Here is a 26587-nt window from a genome sequence, read left to right on the forward strand (position 1 = left end):
GAGCAAGGCCCTAACTCTCTCAATTCTATGAAGTTGGAGAGAGGTGAGGAAGTTGCAGAAGAAAAGTTTGAAGCTAGCAGAGGTTGATTCATGAGGTTTAGGGAAAGAAGCCGTCTCCATAACATAAAAGTACAAGGTGAAGCAGCAAGTGCTGATGTAGAAGCTGCAGCAAGTTATCCAGGAGATCTAGCTAAGATAATTGATGAAGGTGGCTACACCAAACAACAGATTTTCAATGTAGATGAAACAGCCTTATATTGGAAGAAGATACCATCTAGGATTTTGATAGCTAGAGAGGAGAAATCAATGCCTGGCTTCAAAGTGTCAAAGGACAGGCTGACCCTCTTATTAGGAGCTAATGAAGCTGGTGACTTTAAGTTGAAACCAATGCTCGTTTACCACTCCAAAAATCCTGGGGTCCTTAAGAGTTATGCTATATCTACTATGACTGTGCTCTATAAACGGAAGAACAAAGTCTGGATGACAGCACATCTGTTTACAATATGGTTTACTGAATATTTTAAGCCCACTGTTGAGACCTACAGCTCAGAAAAAAAGATTCCTTTCAAAATATTACTGTTCATTAACAACGCACCTAGTCACCCAAGAGCTCTGTTGGAGATGTACAAGGAGATTAATGTTGTTTTCATGCCTGCTAAAACAATATCCATTCTGTAGCCCAAGGATCAAGGAGTAACTTTGACTTGGAAGTCTTATTATTTAAGAAATACATTTCATAAGGCTATAGCTGCCATAGATAGAGATTCCTCTGATGGATCTGGGCAAAGTAAACTGAAATCCTTCTGGAAAGGATTCACTATTCTAGATCCCATTAATAACATTTGTGATTCATGGGAGGAGGTCAAAATATCAACATTAGCAGGAGTCTGGAAGAAGCTGATTCCAACCCTCATGGATGACTTTGAGGGGTTGAAAATTTCAGTGGAGGAAGTAACAGCAGATGTGGTGGAACTAGCAAGAGAACTAGAATTAGAAGTGGAGCCTGAAGATGTGACTGAATTTCCGCAATCTCGTAACAAAAACTTTAACAGATGAGGGTTTGCTTCTTATGGATGAGCAAAGAAAGTGGTTTCTTGAGATAGAAACTACTCCTGGTGAAGATGCTATGAACATTGTTGAAATGACAACAAAGGATTTAGAATATTACATAAATTTAGTTGATAAAGCAGTGCAGGGTTTGAGAGGATTGACTCCAATTTTGAAAGAAATTCTACTATGGGTAAAATGCTATCAAACAACATCGTATGCTATAGAAAAATCTATCATGAAAGGAAGAGTCAATTGATGTGGCAAACTTCACTGTTGTCTTATTTTAAGAAATTGCCACAGCTACCCCATCCTTCAGCAACAACCACCCTGATCCACCAACAACCATCAACATCGAGGGAAGACCCTCCACCAGCAAAAAGGCTCAGATGATGATTAGTATTTTTTACCAATAAAGTATTTTTTAATTAAGGTATGTACATTGTCTTTTTAGACATAATTATATTGCATACTTAATAGACCACAATATAGTATAGCGTAAACATACTTTTATACACACTAGGAAATAAAAAAATTCATGTGGCTCAATTTATTGCGATATTTGCTTTATTGCAGTGGTCTGGAATCGAACCTTCAATATCTCCAAGATATGCCTATATAGAGAAATTTACATCTAGAAAATGGCTTACACAATTGTGGGGGCTGGGAAGTCCCAAATCCATGGGTCAGGAGGCAACTAGTGGCTTCGGCTGGCTCATGTGGTTGTGAGGTCTGGCAAATTCAATATCTGCATGTCTCGTGCAGGCTGAAGACTTATACACGCTTATGTCCCAAGAACGGGAGGTTAGGTGATGAGAAGAGTGCAGGGTGGAGAGAGTGAGCCTTGCCAGAACCTCCATTTATATACTGGAGGCAGGCCATACCCCCAAGGAAACTCTCCTTTCAACTGATTGGCAGATCACATCAGTTTGCAACATGGAAGGGATTACATTATATTACATTACGGAAGAGCAATGAGTCCAGTGTCTGCCAAACCACTGAGAATCATAGTCTAGCCAAGTTGACATATAACATTAACTATTATAGGTAGTTTGTCACACAGTAATTGATGACTGAATGGTCACCATTGCTAGTGCAACCAAGGCTGCAGTTTGATATCACACTGGCCTTGGAGTTGGGAGTCCTCACCCAGATACTTGTCTCCTGAGACCATGGTAGGACACAGGCTAGGAAGACCATTAATAAGTCCTGCTGCTGGAAGGGTTTCTCTGCATAACTGAATAGGGATATCTGACAGTAAAACGATGGTGGTCCACTTCATTCAGCCATAATCAAAATGCTTAAAACACAACTTTCCTTTAGAGGAGCTCAGTTCTGCTTATTTTACAGTTGGGTTCTGTTTACTCTGGTTAAAAGAGATGCTTGGTCTGCTCTCCCTCTGTGGATCCATCCTCCAGCTCGTCCCAGCCTGAGTGACAGGTGTTTAAATAAGGGCTGTTTCTCCTCTTCCAGGCTTTAAGACGTGTCGCAGCTGGCACAAATCACAGGAGCAAGAACCATGCTGGAGATTATGCTAGCCCAGAGTCAATATGGGATCATTTTTCTAAAAGTATCAAGTTCAGAACCAGAAAGGAGTTAATTATTCTAGAGCAGGGTTTCTCAGCTTCAGCGCTATTGACATTGTGAGGCAGATAATCCTTTGTTGTGGAGGACTGTCCTATACACTGTAGGATGTTGAGCAGCATTCCTGGCCTCTCCTCTCTAGATTCTAGTACACTCCATCTCAGTTGTAACAACTGCTCTAGAGTAATCTCAAAGACTTTACAAACAAGAAACATTCTAGGGCTGCCCTTAGGTACTCATAGATCATGAAGAAGGCGGCTACTAGAAAACTGAAATGCCCACTTTGCAACCCCAATGGGAACACCCAGAACACTAGCCATTGGGGCAGTAAGTACTGGAGTTAAACTAAAAAATAAAATTATACCAGGCTTTTTACGATTTTAAATTTAAGAGAATTCACTTCTTTTGTTCAAAAAGGCTGGAGGCACATTTCTTCTACTGTTTGTTATTTATCCACACAGCAGAAACAACGTGCGCTCGCGTGGATATGTTCTCTCCCTACTGATTAGATGAGCTGGCTGAAAGAAATGCCACTTCTGCTCTCAAACCTCTTTTGCAGCCATACTCCTCACTGTTCATAAGTTATCACACCTTCATTTCCTCCCTTTTCATATTTTTCACCTTTCTATAATTATCTCATAGAAGACATTTGCATTGATTTCTCTAACATCAGAGTTGATTGAGATTTGATTTAGGAACAGGAACTCTGGGATAATGTTTTCTTGGCTTTTGGACTAAGGCACCCACAAGAAGAGATGCTTGGATGCAATTTCCATTTCTGTGACAATAGTCAATTTAAGCAGAGAATGAAGCAACTTCAATCATGGCTTGCAATAAAAAAGTGCAACTCTAAATGGCTCATTGGCTGTTTTGTCTACCATTTTAAAGTCTTTAGCTTTAAAGGGGCAGAAAATTCAGAACTGAAGATACCTTCAGATGCTAAAACCCCTGCCACTCTTCCCCTCCCTCCCCCCTCCAAATCTGGGCTATGAATTGTATTATAGGTTAGTCCCACCTTGACGATAAGGAGAAGGCGTTTTGTATTATGGTGCCAATCATTGGCCAGGTTCACCATCTAGGGGATGAGTGTGCTATCCATAAGTGTGTTCTGATGTTGAATAACTGAGCTTCAAAAGGCCTTTGAAACTCTAGGGTAGCCAAAGGTAGTGGAAGGAATCAATGAAAGTATAGTGGGTTGAATAATGTCCCTTCAAAATTCATGTCCATCCAAAACCCCAGAATGTGACTTTATCTGGAAATAGGGTCTTTGCAGATGTAATTAGATAAGGATCTTAAGATGAAATCATCATGGGTTTAGGAAACCCCTTGCCATCAAATCAATTCCAACTCACAGTGACACTATCGCACAGAGCGGAACTGCCTCATAGGGTTTCCAAGGCTGTATTCTTTATGGAAGCAGTCTGCTACATCTTTCTCCTGTGGAGTGGCTGGTAGGTTCAAACTGCAGACCTTTTGGTTAGCAACAAAGCACTTGGTGGGCCCTAAATACAATGACTGGAGTTCTTTTAAAAGAAAGGAGGGGGAGATTTGAGACACAGAGTGTACAGGGGAGAAGGCCATGTGAAAATGGGGGCAGAGATTGGAGTTATACTTCCACAAGCCAAAGAAACCTGGAGCCACCTGGAAGAAGCAAGCAAGGACTCACCTCTAGAGCCTTCAGAGGGAATGCGGCCCTGCTCACACCCTGATTTTGGACTTCCAGCCTCCAGAATTGTGAGTGAATAAATGTTTATTGTCTTAATCCACAAAGTTTGTGGTAATTTGTTATGGAAGCCCTAGGAAACTAATATAGAGAGTTAGCAATGACCTGAGGGAGGCTTCACTGGCAAGGCGAACTCCTAGTAGTTCTGCCATCTGTGCACATGTTGAAAGGATAGACCTGACAACACACATTGGTAGTTCCACCTCAGATCCCTCTGAAAAACCTATATGTAACTCATTGGAAGCAGCAGTTAAGAAATCAAACGAGGTATCACATTGGGCAAATCTACTGCAAAAGACCTTTTTAAAGTGTTGAAAAGCAAAGATGTCACTTTGAGGACTAAAGTGCACCTGACCCAAGCTATGGTATTGTTAATTACTTCAAGTACAGGTGAAAGCTGGACAATGAATAAGAAAGACCAAAGAAGAATCAAAGCCTTTGAATTATGGTGTTAGTGAAGAATACTGAATATACCATGGACTGCCAGAAGAACAAACAAGTCTATCTTGGAAGAAGTACAGTCAGAATGCTCCTTGGAAGCAAGGATGGGGAGACTTTGTCTCAAGTACTTTGGGCACGTTATCAGGAGGGACCAGTCCCTGGAGAAGGACATCATGCTTGATAAAGTTTACAGGGTCAGTTAAAAAGAGGAAGACCCTTGATGAGATGGATTGACACAGTAGCTATAATAGGGGGCTCAAACATAGAAATGATTGTGAGGATGGCGCAGGTCCAGGCAGTGTTTCATTCTGTTGTACATAGGGTCACTATGAGTCAGAACTGACTTGATGGAACCTAACAACAACAACAACTCATTTCTCTGTCTAACTCAGAGAGGTCTGCCTTTCCCCTTCTCAGCTAGTCGTGGGCCTCAGAGTATTACAACACCTCCAGCTATGGACATACCTGTAGATGCCTTCCACCAGGATGAGAATCTTTTTCCAAGCTCTGTGGGTTCGTGGCTGGCCATAGATTACTGCTTCTCTCAGGAGCTTCTCTAGGTTTTCTATGTCTTTAAATAATAGCAAAAAAGAAAATGAGTTATGAGAGGGTTTTACTTTTTCTCTCCCATTTTCTTTCTCCATACAGCTTCAAATTTTTTAGGCTCAGGCTCAGACCTAAATTTTCAGAGAACCAAATCGCAACTAGAGAATACCTGGGGAGAAAGAGAGGTTAAGAGTTAGTAAAACTTAACTCTGTCAAGATGAATGCTTAGGTTTGTACTAGTAGGCAGAGTCAATCACACCAGAGGAACATAGTTTCATAAGCTTTAAAAGGCTCTTCTCTCTGAGATGCAAATCAAAACCACAATGAAACACCTCCCCTAGGATGTCTAAGATAAAAAAGAAAATAATAAACCTTGAAAGGATGTGGAGAAAATACTCATCCATTGCTGGTGGGAATGCAAAATGATGCAGCCACTGTGGAAAACATTTTGGCGGTTCCTCAAAAACTTAAACATAGAACTACCATATCGCCCAGCAATTTCACTCCTAGGTATATACCCAGAAGAAGTGAAAGCAGAAATGCAAATAGAAACCTATACACCAACGTTTATTGTAGCACTATTCACAATAACCATCAGGTTGTAACAATGTAAATGTCCATCAGCAGATGAATGGATAAACAAAATGTGGTATATACATACAATGGAATATTACTCAGTTATTAAGAGAAATAAAGTCCTTATACAGTCCCTGGAGAAGGACAACAGGCTTGGTAAAGTAGAGGGTCAGCGAAAAAGAGGAAGACCCTCAATGAGATGGATTGACACAGTGGCTGCAACAATTGGCTCAATCACAACAACGATTGTGAGAACGGCGTAGGACCAGGCAGTGTTTCATTCTGTTGTACATGGGGCCATTATGATTCAGAACCGACTCGATGGCGCCTAACAACAACAACACATGGATTAACCTTGAAAATATGCCAAGTGAAGTAAGCTAGTCACAAAAGAACAATTACTATATGATCTCATTTTTATAAAATAACAAATATAGGCCAATATATAGAAAACAAAGGTTATTTGTGGCTACCGGGGGTAGAAAGGAGGGGGAAAGGGGAACTCATTGCTTAGGAAGCAGTGAGCTTCTCTTTATGGTGATGGAAAATTTGGCAATGACTATGGGTGATGGTTGCACAACATGATTAATGTAACTGGCAACAACTGAAAAATGTTGAATCGGCCAAAAAAAAAAAAAAAAAAGACTCTTCTCTCCTGCTTTGGGGAGACTAAAATTCTACATTAGGTGCATCTCTTAGGCTTAGGCTTTGTTGCCTGGTTAAAATTAACTCTGGGAGATATAATTAACCCTCATCAATTTTTTAGCTAAGAGTGTGTTGGAGTTTAGCCATGTTTGCATGGAGATAGCATTGCTGGTAGTGGTCTCACTTCCTATGCTTTGAGACTTGATTTTCAACATACTCCTACCCCAAGAGATTTCAAGACTTTACGGAAGTAACTAGGTATATATTTTAGAGATCTAATAGTAAAGACATGAACAGACATATGCATACCTATGTTCACTGCAGCACTATTCACAGTAGAAAAAAAGATGGAAACTACCTAAGTGCCCATCAATGGATGAATGGATAAACAAAATGTGGTACATACATGCAGTGGAATACTACACAACCTAGAGAATATTGATGAGTTCTCATAACATATTATAATGTAGTTCAATCTGGAGGACATATGCTGAGTGAAATAAGTCAGTCACAAAAGGACAAATACTGTGTGTCTCACTTTTATAAAAAGACAGAATAGGTATACAAACACAGACTAATGTTCATTAGTGGTTACCAGAGATGGGAGCAGGAGAGGGAGAATCACTCTAGATAGTTGTCATAGGCTGGGTTCTCTAGAGAAGCAAAATCAGGTAAGTGTATGTATACATATACAACAATGGGCTCAAGCATAACAACAATTGTGAGGATGGCCCAGGACCAGGCAGTGTTTGTACACAAGGTCACTATGAGTTGGAATCAACTGCATGGCACCAAACAAGAACAACGATATACATATCTACATATCTACATATCTATCTCTCTATCTATCTCTCTATCTATAGAAAGGTTTATAGCATGGAAATGGCTCACATGGTTGTAGAGGCTGGTGTGTTGCAAGTCTGTGGTCAGGCATCAGGCTGGAGGCTTCTCCTGACTCACGTATCTTCAGGAGATGACAAACACAAGATCAGTATGTCAGACGGCAGGCTGCTGACTCACAGGATGTGGAGGCTGATGAATCCAAGATCAGCAGGTAAGGTGGCAAGTTGCTAGCTCAAGTTCCAAGAACCAGAAGTCAGATGATGATGAGTTGAATGCAGGATCCAGAGCAGAGCAAAAGCCAGTGAGCTTGGCCAGAAAGTCCATATATATCGGATGCAGGCCACACAACCAAGAAAATTCCCTTTTATCTGAATGGCTGCTCATAGCAGGTCTCATCATGGAGGTGATTACATTATATCAGATCTCATCATGGGATGAGTACATCATTATATAACTGCCAAACTACATCAGAACTGTCCAACTACTGAGAATCATGGCCCAGCCAAGTTGACACACAACCTTAACCATTGTAGTCCACCCCTTGTCAACTTGCCACCTGTACACATCTCCTTAAACCATACATATTTCAAAATAAAGACAATGATAAAGTCATCCTTGCATCTAATATGATAACAACTAGTATGCATACAACTGAAAATGCACTAGCCCTGTTTACATGTTATATTTTATAAGTGAAGGAAACAAAAATATTTAATGCACACATACAAAGCAGAAGTACTCATAACAATTATAGTATTCATTTCTGTAACTGGTCACGTGGTCGTAACTTGTATTTAGAACAACCTTCTTCCACCACCCTTTCCATATTCCCTTTGCCCTCAGCAAGTACCTCAGTTGGTCGTGGTTCTCTGCTTGGTGAGGACCCAAACCTTCATTCCTGAAGGATTTGGTCTATTAGTAGTCATGTTGGAATTGGGTTGCTGTAGTTTTCCACTGACTTTAATCACAAGGCATGGTAGTACTAAGAGATGCCCTAAAGGATCTCCTGCATTCCAGCCATACTCTTCTTTACCTTCATTATGTAGTGTCAATCTGGCTTCCTCTTGGTAATCAGGGTCAATTACAACAGCCAATATGGGAACTCCCTTCTTTGCCTGTTGATCCAGAGGCCTAAGGAGCCCAAAGTGGCCAGGTGGCATTCTTAGCTCCCAGTTCAATGGAATCAGTGATGTGTCTCCAGGTGCGAGCATTCCTCCCTTTGGAACTAAGACCTCTAGACCCACAGAGCATAAGGTAGTGGGGACAGGAAGCAAAAATTTTGTGAATGGTTCACTAGGAGTAATAGTAAGCAGTGCCACTCCCATTTCCACCCTTTGATTCCTGGGCTCATGAATCCTAGCTATGGGAGAAACAGGACTATATATTGGACTCTGATTTAGGGCATATATAGCGTCCTGGAGAACACTGACCCAACCCTGCAAGGTATTGCCTGCAAGGTATTGCCTCCTAGCCCGTGCCATAATTGTGTCTTTAGAAGGTCATTCCATCATTCTGTCAGTCCAACTGCTTCAGGATGATGGGGAACATAGTAAGACCAGTGAATTTCATGAGTGTGGGCCCATTGCCGCACTTAATTTGCTGTGAAGTGAGTCTCTTGATCTGAGGTGATGCTGGGTGGGATACCATGATGGTGGATAAGGCATTCTGTGAGTCCATGGACGGTAATTTTGGCAGAACCACTGCATGCAGGAAGGCAAATCCATATCCAGAATAATTGTCTATTCCAGTAAGAACAACATGCTGACCTTTCCATGATGAATGTGGTCCAATGTAATCAAACTGCCACCAGGTTTTTGGCTGATCACCTAGAGGAATGGTGCCATATCGAGGACTCAATGTTGGTCTCTGCTGCTGGCAGACTGGGCACTCAGCAGTGGCTGTAGCCAAGTTAGCCTTGGTGAGTGGAAGTCCATGTTGCTGACCCCATGCATAACCTCCATCCCTGCCACCATGGTCACTTTGTTCATGAGACCTTCGTGCAATGACAGGGGTGTCTGGGGAAAGAGGATGACTGATTTCTACAGAACGTGTCATCCTATCCACTTGATCATTAAAATCCTCCTCTGCTGAGGTCACCCTTTGATGAGCATTCACATGAGACACAGATATCTTTATTTCTTTGGCCCATTCAGAAAGGTCTGTCTATGTACCTCTTCCCCATACCTCCTTGTCTCTGATTTTCCAATCATGGTCCTTTCAAGTCCCTACCCATCCAGCCAAACCATTGACCAGTGCTCATGAATCAATATACAGTCACACATCTGGCCATTTCTTCTCCAAAGCAAAGTGAACAGCCTGGTGCACTGCTCAAAGTTCTGCCTATTGGGAGGATTTCCCTTCACTACTGTCCTTCAGAGAGTTCCCAGAAAAGGGTGTAGTGCTGCCACTGTCCACTTTCTAGTGGTGCCTGTATATTATGCAGAACGTCTGTAAACTAGGCCCGAGTTTTTTCTTGGTTAACTGATGACAAGGAACTCCTCATGAGGCCATAGGTGCAGACTGGGAGATGGAAGGTAATGTGACAGGAGTGGAGACCATGGGAATTTGGGCCACTTCCTCATGCAACTTACTTGTGCCTTCAGGTCATGCTTGAGCCCAATCTCGTTTATATCACTTCCATTTAATCATGGAGTACTGCTGTGTACGTCTGACTTTATGACTCTTTGGGTCAGACAACACTCAGTTCATGATGGGCAGCTCAGGCCTCATAGTGACTTGATGGCCCATGGTTAAGCATTCAGTCTTTACTAAGGCCCAGTCACAAGCTGAAAGCTGTTTCTCAGAAGGAGAGTAGTTATCTGCGGAGGATGGCAAGGCTTATCATAAGGGTCTCCACTGTGATTTACCAATAGGGGTCTGCCAAAGACTCCGAACAGTATCTCTATCTGCCACTGCCACTTCAAGTACCTTTGGATCAGCTGGATTATAAGGCCCAAGTGGCACAGTAGCTTGCACAGCAGCCTGAACCTGTTACAGAGCCTTCTCTTGATCTAGGCCTCACTCAAAACTAGAAGCTTTTTGAGTCACTTTTTAAATAGGCCAGAGAAACACACTCAAATGAAGGATATGTTACCTCTAAAATCCAAAGAGGTCCACCAGGCATTGTGCCTCTTTTTTAGTTGTGGGAAAGGCCAGATGCAAAAACTTATCCTTTACTTTAGAAGGACTATTTTGGCATGCCTCACACCACTGGACCCCTAGAAATTTCACTGAGGTGGAAGGTGCCTGAATTTTTTGTGGGATTAATTTCCCACCCTCTAGCATGCAAATGTTTTACTAATAAGTTCAGAGTCATTGACATTTCTTCCTTACTCAGTCTCATCAACATAATGTCATCAACGTAATGGACCAGTGTGACATCTGGTGGAAGGGAAAATCAAGGACCCTGTGAACTGAATTGTGACATAGCTGGAGAGTTGATACACCCCTGAGGTAGGACAGTGAAGGTGTATTGCTGGTCTTGCCAGCTGAAGGCAAACTGCTTCTGATGGCCTTTCAGAACAGGTATGGAGAAAAAGGCATTAGCCAGATCAATAGCTTCTTAGTAGGTATCAGGAGATGTATTAATTTGCTCAAGCAATGAAACTGCATCTGGAACAGCAACTATAATTGGAGTCACCACCTGGTTAAGTTTTTGATAATCCACTGTCATTCTCCAAGATTCATCTGTTGTTTGCACAGGCCAAATAGGCAAGTTGAATGGGGAAGTGGTGGGAATCACCACCCCTGCATCCTTTAAGGCTTTGATGGTGACAGTAATCTCTGTAATCCCTCCAGGAATGTGGTATTACTTTTGGTTTACTATTTTTCTAGGTAGTGGCATTGTAATGGCTTCCACTTGGCTTTTCCCACCATAATAGCCATTATTTCACTTGCCAAAGATCCAATGTGGGGCTTCTGCCAATTGCTGAGTATATTTATTCCAATTATGCATTCTGGAACTATGGAAATCACTACAGGGTGGGTTTTGGGACCCACTGGATCCACTGTGAGATGAACCTGAGCTAAGATTCTATTAATAACATGACCTCTTATGCCCCCACTCTGATTGCTGGGCCACAGTGACATTTTGGGTCTCCAGGAATTAGTGTCAATTCAGAACTAGTATCCAGTAATCCCCGAAAAGTCAGATTATTTCCTTTTCCCCAATGAACAGTCACTCTTGTAAAAAGCCAGAGATCGCTTTGAGGAATGTTGGGAGAAAGATTCACCATATAAATTTTTGGCAGTGTAGTGGAGTCCTTCCTCAAGGGGACCTGATCTCCCCTTCACTCAAGTGGATGTGGTCTGTAAACTTCCTCCAGTCTAGGAATTGATTGAGGGGCCATGGCTCTGTATTCTGGCAATTCGAGTTAGACTGCCATTCACTTGACCTAGAATTCTTCTGTTTGTACAGGTCAAGTAAATATTTAGTAGATTTCTCATCTATTTCCCTCCTAGGGACACCACGACTAAGTAGCCAACTTCATAAGTCCATACAAGTCAGACTATTCTGATTACTGCTTTGACTCCACTGTCCATTACCATAACCATGCCCACCTTGCCTCTGGCAATTCAGTGCCACCCCTTGGCCCCTACCACCATGGGGTCCAATCAACCCCATTGTAGTTAGGTGTCTTAATTCAGTTAGGGCAGTTCCCACTGTCAAATCTAACTTACAAAAAAATAGCAATCACAGCAGGCTTCAGAGAAGCTGGGGCTCCCTTCACAAATTTGTTCCTCATTGTCGTGGTAAAAAGCATATCCTCTGGACACTCCATGTGTGGGCCTGTGGGTCTAACCTGATAAATCCACTCTAACATGCCAATTTTCCCTAAGCCTTTTGATACCTTCTTCTACAGTATACCAAGGCAGGTCTGGTACTTCAACTTGATTTATTGTAGGCCACGGTGTAAACCATGCTTCAGCAACCCTACCAAATAAACTACTAGATCCTTTCCTAACCTCTTGAGCTGAAACATTGAATGAAGAATCTGTGCTTAGTGGGCACATATCAATAAACTCAGACTGATTCAACTTTATGTTACTTGCACCATTATCCCACACCCTTAACAGCCGTTCCCACACATATTCCCCAGGTTTCTGTTTGTATATCTTAAAAAAGTCAAGAAGTTCTTTTGGAGTGTAGCGTACCTCCTCCTGGGTCACAATTAGTACTTCACCTTTTGGAGCTTGCTGGGACTTAAGTCTAGTTATAGGTCTAGAGGCAAAAATGGGTGGTGGGGATGTGTTTTGAGAACATTCACTTGTGAGGCATCTGCCTCAGGCGATGCTCCAGGCAATGACTCTGATGGTTCCCCAGGAGATGACTGAGATGCCACCCCAGGTGATGTCTCGGACAAAGGCTCTTCAGATACAGCTGGGTTAATCTCATCAGATGGCGGTGGAGGGGCTAATGGATTTGTTGACAGGCGTGATTCAATGGAAATTAGGGGCTCATTGTCCCAAGCTTCCTGATTATTTGCCTGTATGTCTCCATCCTAAGTTTCAGGATCCCATTTTTTCCCAATCATTGTTATTGGGAATTCAACTGCCATTGTAATTCAGCCACTCTTACAATAAGATTCTGGGTTTGTTTTTCAGCAATGTCATCTCTGTTACTACCAGAAATGAGGCTTTCTTTCAAGGTACAAGTGGCAACTTTGAGGTCATTTATGTGGTGCTTGAGCTTTGACTCTGAAGCTCTGAGCATGTCTCTTTCTTTCACTTCTCACCAATACTTGATCTATTGTTGGTGATATTTTGTGTATTTCTATTGCTACCTCATGCCATGGATTAGCAGTGCCCTCTTTAATACTGGAAGCAGAGTCATCAATGTCTTTAAGACTATCCACACTAGAGAACCAATTTAGAAAACTTATCCTTACAATTTTGTTTCACTAGAACCTCTCTTGGTACCAAATGTCTTAGGCTGGGTTCTCTAGAGAAGCAACACCAGTGAAGCATATATATGTGTGTGTGTGTGTGTGTGTATGTATATATATGTGTATATATGTGTATATGTGTATATGTATATGTGTATATAGGTATATATATACACATATACACATATATATACATATATATAGGGTCACTATGAGTTGGAATCTACTCAATGGCAATGAGTATATACATATATATGTATGTATACATATATATATATATATACACACACATACATATATAAAGAGAGAGAGAGAGATTTATCTCAAGGAAATGGCTCACATGATTCTAGAAGCTGGCAAGTCCCAAGTCCGTGGGTCAGGCGTTAGGCTGGAGCCTACTCCTGACTTACATAGCTGCATGGGCTGATGAACTCAAGATTGGCAGGTCAGACAGCAGGCTGCTGGCTCAAGTTCCAAGAACCAGAGATCAGATGATCATGAGCCAAAAGCAGGATCCAGAGCAGAATAAAAACCAGTGAGCTCTGCCAGAAAGTCCATATATATTTGATGCAGGCCACACCCAAGGAAACGCCCTTTCAATTGTTTGGTTGCTCATAAGAGATCTCATCATGGAGATGATTATCTCATTACGGAGCTGCCAAACTACATCATAACTGCCAAACCACTGAGAGTCATGGCCTGGTCAAGTTGACACACAACCTTATCCATCACAGCAGTAGACACCTATTATATTATTAATTTATTTTTTGGTGATGAGAAATGTAGCATTGAATGTGGGTGAAGTATGCACAGCTTGATCAAGGTAAATGATGTTAGTAAGAAGTCGACAAGACAAAAGGATGTTTTGATAAAGGATATGACATATATAATGTTGCAATAACACCAACAACAACCAAAATTGTGCATGTGGTTACATATGTGTGTATACATGCATATATAAATATAAGCTATGTATGTGTATGTACTTATATGTGCACATACAGATGTACCTATATGTATATGTATATACATGTATGTATGTGTATGCTTATATACCCATATATATAATACATCACATAGGGGACACAGTTATAGATACTTGTTTGAGATAACCAAACACCTCACAAGACTGGTTTTCCAGGTTTGAAGGCTTAGAACCGTAGTCTCCTGGGACAACTTGGTCAATTGGCATAATATAGTTCATAAAGTTTATGTTCTACATCCCAATGTGGTGAGTAGTATCTGGGGTCTTAAAAGTTTGTGAGTGGCCATTTAAGATACAAGTATTGGTCTCTACCCATCCATCACCTTATCTACCATGAGATCGGAAGAACTAGATAGTGCCAATTTACCACTAATGACCTTTTTGATCAGGGCCACAGTAGACGGATCCTGATAGGATGGGAGAAAAACATGGAACAGAATTCAAATTCTTAAAAAGTCCAGACTTACTGGACTGGTTGAGACTAGAGAACTCACTGAGACTATCACCATGATAGTCTTAAAACCTTGAATTATCCCCTGAAGTTTTAAACTAAAACTGTCCCCTTAGGTCACCTGTTAACTAAATAACAGATTGGCTTATAAAGAATATCACCTGTGAGTACCATGCACTTTTGAAAAACCATCTATATGAGACCAAAGGGTCAACAATTACGCTAAAGCAAAGATAGAAGGATAAGGGGACAGGGAAACTAGATTATTGGAAATGGAACATCCAGAATGGAATTAATGAAAATGTTGACACATTGTGAAAAATGTAACCAAAGTCACTAAACAATATGTGCAGTAATTATTAAATGGGAACCTAATTTGCTGTGTAAACTTTCACCAAAAACATAATACAATATTATTTAACAAAACAAAACAAAAAACTTTAAGGAAATGGAACAATTATTTTCTGCTTTGCAAAATATTTGGAGAACTCTGGGCACAATAATAAACCATAAAAACCAAACCTGCTGCTGTCAAGTCGATTCTGACTCGTAGTGACCCTATAGGACAGAGCTGAACTGCCCCCATAGAGTTTACAAGACTAATCTTTAAGGGGAGCCCTAGTGGCTCAGCGGTTAAGAGCTCAGCTGCTAACCAAAAGGTTGGCAGTTTGACTCCACTAGCAGCTCCCTGGAAACCATATGGGGCAGTTCTACTCTGTCCTATAGGGTGGCTATGAGATGGAATCGACTTTAATACAAAGTGTTTGGTGTGGTTTTTAATCTTTATAGAAGCAGACTGCCGCATCTTTTTCCTGCAGAGCAGCTGGTGGGTTTAAACTGCCAATCTTTCCATTAGCATCTGAGCGCTTAACCACTGCATGCACCACCAGGGCTCCTTGAACACAATAATAGCTCATAATTATTGAGCCCTGTTGGTGTGCCAGGTACCTCTCTAAGCACATTCATTTAATCCTCACAACAACCCTATGGAGGAGGTCCTGGTAGTATCCCTATTTTACAGTTCAGGAAACTGAGGCACAGAGAGGTTTGGTAAACGGCCTGAGATCTACAATCATAAGCAGCAGGGACAAGGTTTGAACTTATGCAGTCTTGTACCACGGCCCACATTTGTAACTACTACCCTTTACTGGTTTATGTGAGAAACATTGTCTCTTCTTCTCAAACTCCATGTTTATAAGGAGGGATGAATGTCTGGCAGAATATTTTTGTTAACTTTTAATGTCAAATGAATTAATGGTGACTTCCTTTTTTATCTGTGATCAGATGTAGATGGCTAGGCTTGGGTTGAGAGACAATTTGGAAGCGCTTGCCTACCAACCCAGCTGTTTTATTGTTTTATTCTGCTTGTAATCTTGAAAACTTAGAAATCAAAGATAAAAAAAAAAAGCAGGGGTCCATCTGCATGTTTTGTAGGCTCGTTATAGTTGTACTGTATGTTTCTGCACCTCCTAAGAGTTCCCTTTTGATAATTTGAAGCTGAAGTACTTTAGGTCTAGAACCCAATCCTAATTTTTTGAAAAGATGGAAATGCTACAGAATTGATGGATTGATTGTCATATAGTGCTCACCGGGCATTAGAGATTGTATTTAACACGGTCACAAAAGGATAAATCTAGTAATGGTAAATCTAAAACTATACAGTCAGTATTGGGTTTGACAGCTGCAGACAAAGATCTCAAGAAGTAGGTGCTTATTGGTTTACCACTGGTATAGTCTAGGTGAGGTTCTTGGTCTCAGTGGACAGCCCCTCAACTTTATCTTCTAGTACGCAATCTGCAGTTGGATCCAAAGCTGGGTGGATGCATCAGTACTTCTCCACATTGTGCCCCATCACCCCCAAAGAGGCCACACTGTATTTATTTGAAATAGAGTTGTGGATGGACTCATTTTTTAAAAAAGTGATCAAGTACATGTGAGCAAGCTGCATTCAAATAAAGGTTCCCTTATATGAATCTAGGTTGTTGTTGTTGGGTGCCTTGAGTCAATTTAGACTCATAGTGATACATGTGGGTAAGGTAAATCAGAATTTGATATCCCAATCCCAGACCCTGTTCACCTAAGAGCTCCCTGGTTAGCATAGTGCCTCTCAGGCTATAGTCCACCCACTAACAACTGGATCCTGGGACTTGGCATTCAGAAAAAGTGTGTGGTATGTGAATAGGAGCTCTATGTCCTAGAAATTGCTCTTGGAAATTCAAGCATTAGTGATGACACACCCTTTGATATCTGTCATGGATTGAATTTGTGTCCCCCAAAAATGTCTGTCCACTTGACTGGGTCATGATTGCCAGTATTGTATGATTGTGTAATCTGATGTGATTTCCTTACGTGTTGTAAACTCTATCACTATGATGAGGTTATACTGATGACGTCTACAAGATTAGATAGTGTCTTAATCCAATCTCTTTTGAGATATAAGAGAGAGAAGTGAGCAGAGATACATGGGGACCTCATACCACCAAAAAAGCAGTGCCAGGAGCAGAGCGTGTCCTTTGGACCTGAGGTTCCTGTGCTGAAATGCTCCCAGACCAAGGGAAGACCGATGCATCACACGGACCTTTCTCCAGAGCCGACAGAGAGAGAAAGGCTTCTCCTGGAGCTGATGTGCTGAATTCGGATATGCCCTGAATTTGGACTTGTGGCCTACTGGACTGTGAGAGAATAAACTTCTCTTTGTAAAGCCATTCACTTATGGTTTCTCTGTTATAGCAGCACTAGATGACTAAGACAACATCCTTTGAACTATTTAAGAAAACTGACAGTATAAATAAGGAAGGGATAGTTTTTTTTCCCAAATATTTAAGGGCTTAAGGATTAGAAATGTCTCCTTTTTAGTAAGCTATGAATAATATATGGCATGATATGACAAACAACTGATACAAAAATGTCATTTTTCCTTCTTTAATAATTAGCTACCATCTATTTTTTTAGATGCTATATGAGCTTAGATGTGGAATCAATCAATTTCACTATGATAATATGGGCTCCATGAAAGAACAAATGGAAGAGACAGCGTGTCTTCATTATATTTCATGCCATATTTTTTCCCACCAGTAAAACAATCATAATGATATCCCTGAAATCAACATTACACTCTGTTCATAAAATATTTCCTAATTGTCAAACATATGCTGAGCAAATAATCTGAGAAGTTGGAGTATATGAAGAACATGGCTTCAGGATTGGAGGAAGACTCATTAATAACCTACGATACGCAAATGGCACAACCTTGCTTGCTGAAAGTGAAGAGGACTTGAAGCACTTAAACTGATGAAGATCAAAGACTACAGCCTTCAGTATGGATTATACCTCAACATAAAACAAAAATCCTCACAACTGGACCACTAAGCAATATCATGATACATGGAGAAAATATTGAAGTTGTCAAAGATTTCATTTTGCTTGGATCCACAATCAACACCCATGGAAACAGCAGTCAAGAAATCAAATGATGTATTGATCGGGCAAATCTGCTGCAAAAGGCCTCTTTTGCAGAGTTCTTCAACTGGTAGTTAAAGACCTCTTTAAAGTGTTAAAAAGCAAAGATGTCACTTTGAGGACTAAGGTCATGGCACTTGACTCAAGCCGGGGTATTTTCAATCACCTCATATGCATGTGAAAGCTGGACAATGACTAAGGAAGACCAAAAAAGAATTGATGCATTTGAATTATGGTGTTGGCAAAGAATACTGAATATATTATGGACTGCCAGAAGAACGAACAGGTCTGTCTTAGAAGTACAGCCAGAATGCTCATTAGAAGCAAGGATGGCGAGACTTCGTCTCACATACTTTGGCCACGCTATTAAGAGGGACCAATCCCTGGAGAAGGACATCATGCTTGGTAAAGTAGAGGGTCAGTGGAAAAGAGGAGGATCCTCAATGAGATGGATTGACCCAGTGGCTGCAACAATGGGCTCAAACATAGCAAAGACTGTGAGGATGGCGCAGGACTGGGCAGTGTTTCATTCTGCTGTATATAGGGTCATTATAAGTGGGAACCGACTCAACAGCACCTAACAAAAACAATTGTCAAAATTTTATAGAACTTTTTTTAGTCCTTATTGTAGGTGATATATGGGCAACATTTGGCACAATAAATCTTGTGTTTAAAGTTCTCACCTCTGATTTCAGGACACTACTCTTCCTTGGTTTTCTCCTATTCCTCTTGCCACTCTTTCAGTATCCTTTGTGGGAGCCATTTCTTCTTTTCACCCCTTTTCTTTTTGGTGCTCCACCCTGTCCTTTTCTCTTTTCTCCTTTACATACCAGTGGGTCTTAATTTAAATATAAATATGTCTGAATATGAATCACCTGGGGAATTGTTAAAATGCAGATTCCTAGGTCTCAGCCTTAGAGGTTCTGAATCAGTTAGTATGTGATGAGGCCCAGAAGTGTGCATGTTTGGGGTCTTTGGACTCCTGGATCCATAACTCAAAGCCAGACCTCTATTTTGAGTTCCATCCACTTTTTAAACAAACCGTCAAGCACTTCGAATTCAGTATCTCCAAGATGGAGCTCGTGGCAGACCACATTATTAACCCCTTATCTATGCCTTTGTCACACCCTCTTTGCCATGTGACTTTGCAGACCTTCCCATTAAAGGGGTGGAACATATTTCCATGCTCCTTGACTCGGATTCAGCCAAAGGACTTCTTTTTGCTAATAGAAAGCAGCAAAGAGACAGTGTGCTAGTTCTAAGCCTAAGCCTTAAGAGACCCCACACGTTTCTGCATTTCCTCTTGCGCTTCTGCCATTGCCATGAAGCACATGCCTAGGCAGACCCACTGATCCCAGGAGAGGATGAGAGATTGCAGGGCAGTTACCCCACTCCACCTGCAAAACTGGTGGTTGAGAAATAAATGCTTATTGTTGTATGCCACTGAGGTTTTGAATTGGTATAGTGATAGTTACTAATATAATCCCAAAAGACCCTTCTTGATTTAGCCCCTATTTTTCTGACACAGTTTCTCAATGTTCTCCTATACACAGCCTACTAACTTTCCTATATGCTTTTTCTCTCTTGTCTTTCTGAAGAACTCCCACTTCTACCTAAGCCTCAACTCAAACTCTTCTGGCCAATGACATAGTGCAAGAGCAGTTAAGGCCTTTCTCTTTAGTGTCTGATGACCCATCTAGGCTTCTTTTCAGCGCTAATCATTTGTTTATTATTTACTTTCATATCTCTCCTCCATGGAAGGCAGGTACCTTATCTTATTCATCCTAAAGTACAGCATTGGAGCTCTGTTGGCACAGTGGTTAAGAGGTTGGCTGCTAACCAAAAGGTTGGCAGTTTGAATCCACCAGCTGCTCCTTGGAAACACTATGGGGCAGTTCTACTCTGTCCAACTGGGTCGCCATGAGTCAGAATTGATTCAACGGCAATGAGTTTTTTAATGTACAGTGTTAGTGCTAAATGCAGCGAAACCTGTGACAGAATTAGACAGGACTGCCTTGTTTTTCTGAGTCTCTCAAGTTTTCCACCTTTGACAGGATGCCGTATTATCACTTTTCTGTCTCTCATTTTAGTGGAAAATACTTGAGTTTTCCTTCTGACAGGTTTCTGCCTTACATGGGTTCCAACTTTCTCAGGTTTTACTGTAAATATTTAATGATTGCATCGATTTTCTTTTTGTGGAGAAAGAATGTAGACCAGGAAACCAGAAAGGGAGTGGCTCTTTGGGTCTAAATAAGAGTTATTAGAAAGAATAAGTGCCTTATGTCTGCAATAATATTCGTTTATAATTAACTGTGTGTGTGTGTGTGTGTTTCAAGACAGGCAGATTATCTTCTGAGCGTTTACAAGAGCATGCTTTAGCGACACTACATCATTAACCACTAGATGGCAGCCGAGGAAATAAAAAAAACTGCAACTTTCTGATTCTGAGAATTTCAGGAATAATACACCTTTACCTATGTTACTGGAGTCCTGGTGGTGCGGTGGTTAAGTGGTATAGCTGCTAACCAAAAGGTTGGCAGTTTGAATCCACCAGCTGCTCCTTGGAAACCCTATGGGGCAGTTCTACTCTGTCCAGTAGGGTTGCTATTGGTTGGAATTGACTCAACGGCAATGAGCACGTATATTACTACTGATTTCCATTTTGGCTTTAGGCTGGATTCTTGAGTTGTTGAAGGAACCCATGTGATTGGAGAACCGTCTCTTTTTCTATAATCTACCACAAGCTTGTTAGCCTCAGAATGGTATAAAGAGATGACTAGAAGCATTCCTGTTTAAAGGATGTTTTCTTTCTGGGACTTGGAATTTATAAGTTTTTGTACATAAATGACATGGGATGAGCATGGCTCCAAACTCATGACAATAAAAGTAAATCCAAATGATCTAAAATAAGCAGTCATTTAAAAAGAAATATTCTAAGATTTTAAAATTCTGTAAAACCAGAGGCAATTGTATTGGCTTTATATCAAAAAAGTTACTCCAGGATTAAGTTTAAAACGAACATCACTAGTCCTAAAGAGAAGTTTCTTTCTGTTCTTTTAATAGCAAACAGGACATAAAAACAAACCTTTACGTGATCATGATTTTTTTATACATTGTGCAGATGGAAATGAGAGGAATTCCAGTCCCTTCCATGGCGGGGAACGAACTCATTGTGTTTGGCTTGAACAGAGAGCTCCATGGGGAAAGGTTTTTTGATGGAACTTCCTGAAACCCCCAGTATCCACACACTGTGATCCGTGAGCAGAGGGAACTCAATCAGCTGTGTTTCCACTGGTGGGGGAACTCACTGACCTCTTGAAATCACAGAAGCTAGACAAGGAAAGGTCATGATGACATCACTCTTTGTGGGTTCTGGACCAGGGTTAGGATCCCATCGCTTCCTCTCTCGCTCTTAGACTCTTTCTCTAGAACGCCACAGTTTGTGGGTTACATTCAGCCCCATAGGATTCAGGGGATTGTGGTTTATGTTGTGCAGACCTTGAGGGATTCTTTTGTTTCAGCAAGCCACATGCCAACATCTGCAAGGGATTTTTTTAAAATAATAATGCTTATTAAGGTACTTACACTAGTATTATGTTAATTCTCACGATAACTCTGAGAAGTAAGGAAGAATGATTAGGTTTCTGTTTTTTTCAGATGCTCAAACTAATGCCAGGTGGTTTGTAAAACAACAACAACAACAAAAACAAAACCCAGAAATATCAGTTTGTTGTTGATTTAAAAGAAAATTGTGCGATATGGAAATTAAAATGAAAGAATAAATTTGATACTATCAAGGCATACATAGTGCTATTATACAATGTTATCATAAAGTTATAATGACATACCATGGACTTGTAATTGCTGCAAATCTGAACATTAACAATGCTTTAGACATTATTCACCACACAAGTTCTGACTTGCAAAGGTGGTTTCCTTTGGTTTGTGAAAGGACTCAGTGGAGAGGGCTGGCGATTTGAGTGATGAACATTTCGCCATCAAAATTTAAAGAGTGGAGGCTGCAGTCTGGTTTCTGGTGCAAAGCCTTCCAGTCTTTCATAGGCATATGACTAACTGGATTATTGAATTACTTAATACCCTGAATAATCCAACTATTTGCCAACAACTGCAACCAGGCTTAGATGCCCAATATTCTTTGAGAGCCTGATCCTGTCTTGCCCTTTGATTCAAAACCCTGATCTTATCAGTGGGCCTTCTGGGTCTGGGGTAGCTCCAGATTTGGTCCTCTGAGAAGAGGAAATAAGGAAACCGGCATCTTTCCAGAAGAGTAGGCTTGGTGTACTTCAAAGTGTGTCTTCCTGAAAATAAGGATCAGACATTTGGCTTCATTCTTGTTTAACTCTCCAGTGACAACACTGTTGCTTTCTGCACAGCTTCCTCCTTCCTCTTCTTTTGTGCCACTGCATCTTTGCCTAAGGCTGAAATTCACTGCCCGATTCCCCAGTGCTCTCTCCCTGTTCTGGATCCCGGAGCCAGGGTTTAGGGATGGAAAGTCAGCCGCCACTTTCCAGATGCTTCCTTGTGTGGTGGCTCACCCTTGTCATTCTTAAAGTTGCATTTATGGAGTTTCCCCTCCACTAAATCACAGAGCCATTTCCGGTGTCTTGAAAGTTGGGTGCTTTTAAGTTTTGCAGAGCAGTTTGGGAGACCGCTTTGGTCCAGGTTTTCTAGAGAGCTCTGTAAAGATGGGGCAGGTGTCACATAGTCATGATAGGTCAAAGAAGCAAGTTGATACTCTTGGAAGAGTGTAAAGGCAGCTGGGAACAGAGGTTCTGGGCCAGGTTTGAAGGTGAGGAAGGTGCAAGTGACAGGGAATGCTTACCAAGGGGGAGGAGGTGTCACGCTAGCAACTTCTGACCTTGAAGACATGAGATGAGGGACAGTCAGAGCTGAAGCATGGGGCAGGGAGTTCCATGCACTCAGGCTCTAGGCGTGATGCAACATGTTGTGCTAAGATCCTCAGAGAGGATCACTAAGTGAATGAAGCCAGCACTAGGAGGGGGGATGTGATTCAGGGAACAAGGTGGGAGCCTAGGGTTCAGCGCTGAGATACTGTGTCTCTGGTTAGGCTTTCAGGAAGGGTAACTGAAGTTAGTGCTGGCTGCTTTCCCCTTTCCAAGACTGCCCTGGCCCAGGGAGTTCTGTGGGAGATGGAAGCACTTAAGTATCATACACATCACTCTAACATCTAGGGGAAGCAGGGGATGGAAAAGGCCAGGAAAGGAGATAAAATATTATTTATATTTATATCAAGTAAACAGCAACCAAAAAAGAGCAAGACTTGCAATACCGATCTCAGATAAAATAGACATAAAGGCAAAATCCACCATAAAAGACAAGGAAGGACATTATATAATGATTAAAGGGACAATCAACCATGACGACATAAACATAATAAATAATCTATGCTCCAAACGACAGGGCTCCAAAATACATAAAACAAAGTCTAACAGCACTGAAAAGAGAAACTGACTGTATCACAATAATAGTAGGAGACTTTAACACACCACTCTCAGTAAAGGACAGAATACCTAGAAAGAAACTCAGCAGAGATACAGAAGATCTAAAGGCCACAATCGATGAATTTAACCTCATAGACATGTATAGAACACTCCACCCAACAGCAGCAAAGTATACATTCTTTTCCAATGCCCACAGAACAGTCTCCAGAGTAGACCACATCTTAGGCCACAGAGCAGCCTGCAACAAAATCTAAAACATTGAAATAATACAAAGCATCTTCTCTGATCACAATGCCATAAAAGTAGAAATTAATAACAGGAAGAACAAGGAAAAAAAATCAAACACATGGAAACTGAATGACACCTTGTTTCAAAACCACTGGGTGATAGAAGAAATCAAAGATGTTATAAAAAAAAGTCTAGAATCAAATGAGAATGAAAACACATCATACGAAACCTTTGGGATACAGCAAAAGCAGTGCTTAGAGGTCAATTTATAGCAATAGGTGCACACATCAAAAAAGAAGAAAGGGACAAAATCAAAACATTAGCCCTACAACTCAAACAAATAGAAAGAGAAGAGCAAAAGGAGCCCTCAGCCACCAGAAGAAAAGAAATAATAAAGATCAGAGCAGAAATAAATAAAATAGAGAGTAGAAAAGCTATGGAAAGAATCAACAAAACCAAAAGTTGGTTCTTTGAAATGATCAACAGAATTGACAAACTATTGGCCAAACTGACAAAAGAAAAACAGGAGAGGAATAACCCAAATAAGAAATGAAATGGAGGACATTACAACAGATTCAACAGAAACAAAAAGGATCATAACAGTGTACCATAAAAATCTATACTCCAGCAAATTTGAAAACCTAGAGGAATTGGACAAATTTCTAGAAACACACTGCTTACCTAAAGTAACACAAATGGAGGTAGAAAATCTGAACAGACCCACAACAAGAGAAGAGATTGAAAATGTAATAAAAAAAAAACCTCCCAACAAAAAAAAGTCCTGGTCCAGATGGCTTCACTGGAGAATTCTACCAAATTTTCAGAGAAGAGGTTGCACCAGTACTACTCAAACTGTTTCAGAATATAGAAAAGGAAAAAATACTTTCAACTTCATTCTATGAAGCCAGCATAACCCTGATACCAAAACGATGCAAAGACACCACAAAAGAAGAAAATTATAGACCAATATCTCTCATGAATATAGATGAAAAATTCTCAACAAAATTCTAGCCAATAGAATTCTGCACCATGTAAAAAAAAAATAATACACTACAAACAAGTGGGCTTCATACCAGGTATGCAAGGATGGTTCAACATTAGAAAATCAATCAGTGTAATCCACCACATAAATAAAAGAATCCAATGATCATCTCAGTTGTCCCAGAAAATGCATTCAATAAAGTCCAACACCCATTCCTGATTAAAAACTCTCAATAAAATAGGTATAGAATGGAAATTCCTCAGAAAAATAAATGGTATCTATACAAAACCAGCAACCAACAGCTGACATGATTCTCAACATCTCTCTGTTGAGAATGATGTTGGCTGTTTTTTTTTTTTTAATTTTTTTATTGTACTTTAGATGAAGGTTTACAGAACAAATAGTTTCTCATTAAACAGTCAGTACACATATTGTTTTATGACATTGGTTAATAACCCCACGACATGTCAACACTCTCCCTTCTCGACCTTGAGGATATTTTTTTTGGTGAAAATATACATAGCCAAAGTTACACCATTTCGAAAGTTTCTACATGTACAATTCAGTGACATCAATTACATTCTTCCAGTTGTGCTGCTATTATTTCACTATCCTTTTCCAAATTATTCCATCACCATTATCTTCAACTCACTGTCCCCTAGGCTTCCCATCAAATCTTTTGAGTTGCTGTTGTCAATTTGATCTCACATAGATGATTGTTTTGTCTTTTTTTTTGCACCTTAGATGGTTTGCAGAACAAATAGTTTCTCATTAAACAGTTAGTACACATATTGCCCTATGACAGTGGTTAACAACCCCATGACATGTCAACACTGTCCCTTCTCAACCTTGAGTTCCCTATCACCAGCTTTCCTGTCCCCTCCTGCATTCTAGTCCTTGTCCCTAGACTACTGTGCCTTATTAGTCTGTTTTGTTTTATGAGGCTGTCCAATCCCTGGCTGAACAGTGAACTTCAAGAGGGGCTTCACCACTAAGCCAAAAGGGTGTTCGGGGACCATGCTCTCGGGGTTTCTCCAGTCTGTCAGGCCAGTAAATCTGGTCTTTTTTTGTGAGTAAGAATTCTGTTCTACATCCTTTTCCAGCTCTGTCCAGGACCTTCTATTGTGATCCTGGTCAGAGCAGTCAGTGGTGGTAGCCGGGCACCATCTAGCTGTACTGGAGTCAGTCTGGTGGAAGCCGTGGTAGCTGTGGTCCATTAGTCCTTTGGACTAATCTTTTCCTTGTATCTTATTCTCTTCACTCCCCCATGCTCCCGAAGGAGTGAGACCAGTGGAGTATCTTAGATGGCTGCTCACAGGCTTTTAAGACCCCAAATGCTACTTACCAAGGTAGAATTTAGAACATTGTCTTTATAAACTGTGTTATGCCAATTGAGCTAGATGTTCCCCGAGACCATGGTCCCCACAGCCCTCTACCGAGCAATTCATTCCCTCAGGGAGTTTGGAAGTGTCTATGGAGCTTCCATGACCTTTCCTTGTACATGTTGTGCTGGCTTCCGCAGTAATGTGTACTGTCTTACCCTTCACCAAAATTACCACTTATTTATTTAGTCCCCCCCCCAACTCCTCCCATCCCTCGTAACCAACAAAGATTGTTTCTTTTTGTGTGTAAACTTTTACATGAGTTATACAGTAGAGGTCTCATACAATATTTGTCCTTTTGTGATTGACTTATTTCACTCAGCATAA

General features: G+C 40.9%; 1 protein-coding gene across 1 annotated transcript in view; it reads right to left on the reverse strand.

Annotated features, from left to right (window-relative positions):
• The window catches only part of SPTLC3 (serine palmitoyltransferase long chain base subunit 3), a 202437-nt gene that overhangs the window by 58362 nt on the left and 117488 nt on the right, over window positions 1-26587 (reverse strand). Inside the window, exon 7 of the mRNA XM_004376462.2 lies at window positions 5261-5366. Coding sequence (XP_004376519.1) covers window positions 5261-5366 — 106 coding nt within the window. The remainder of the gene's footprint in view (window positions 1-5260; window positions 5367-26587) is intronic.

The sequence above is a fragment of the Trichechus manatus genome, unplaced genomic scaffold, assembly GCF_000243295.1.
Source record: "Trichechus manatus latirostris isolate Lorelei unplaced genomic scaffold, TriManLat1.0 scaffold00042, whole genome shotgun sequence".
Taxonomy (NCBI): Eukaryota; Metazoa; Chordata; class Mammalia; order Sirenia; family Trichechidae; genus Trichechus; species Trichechus manatus.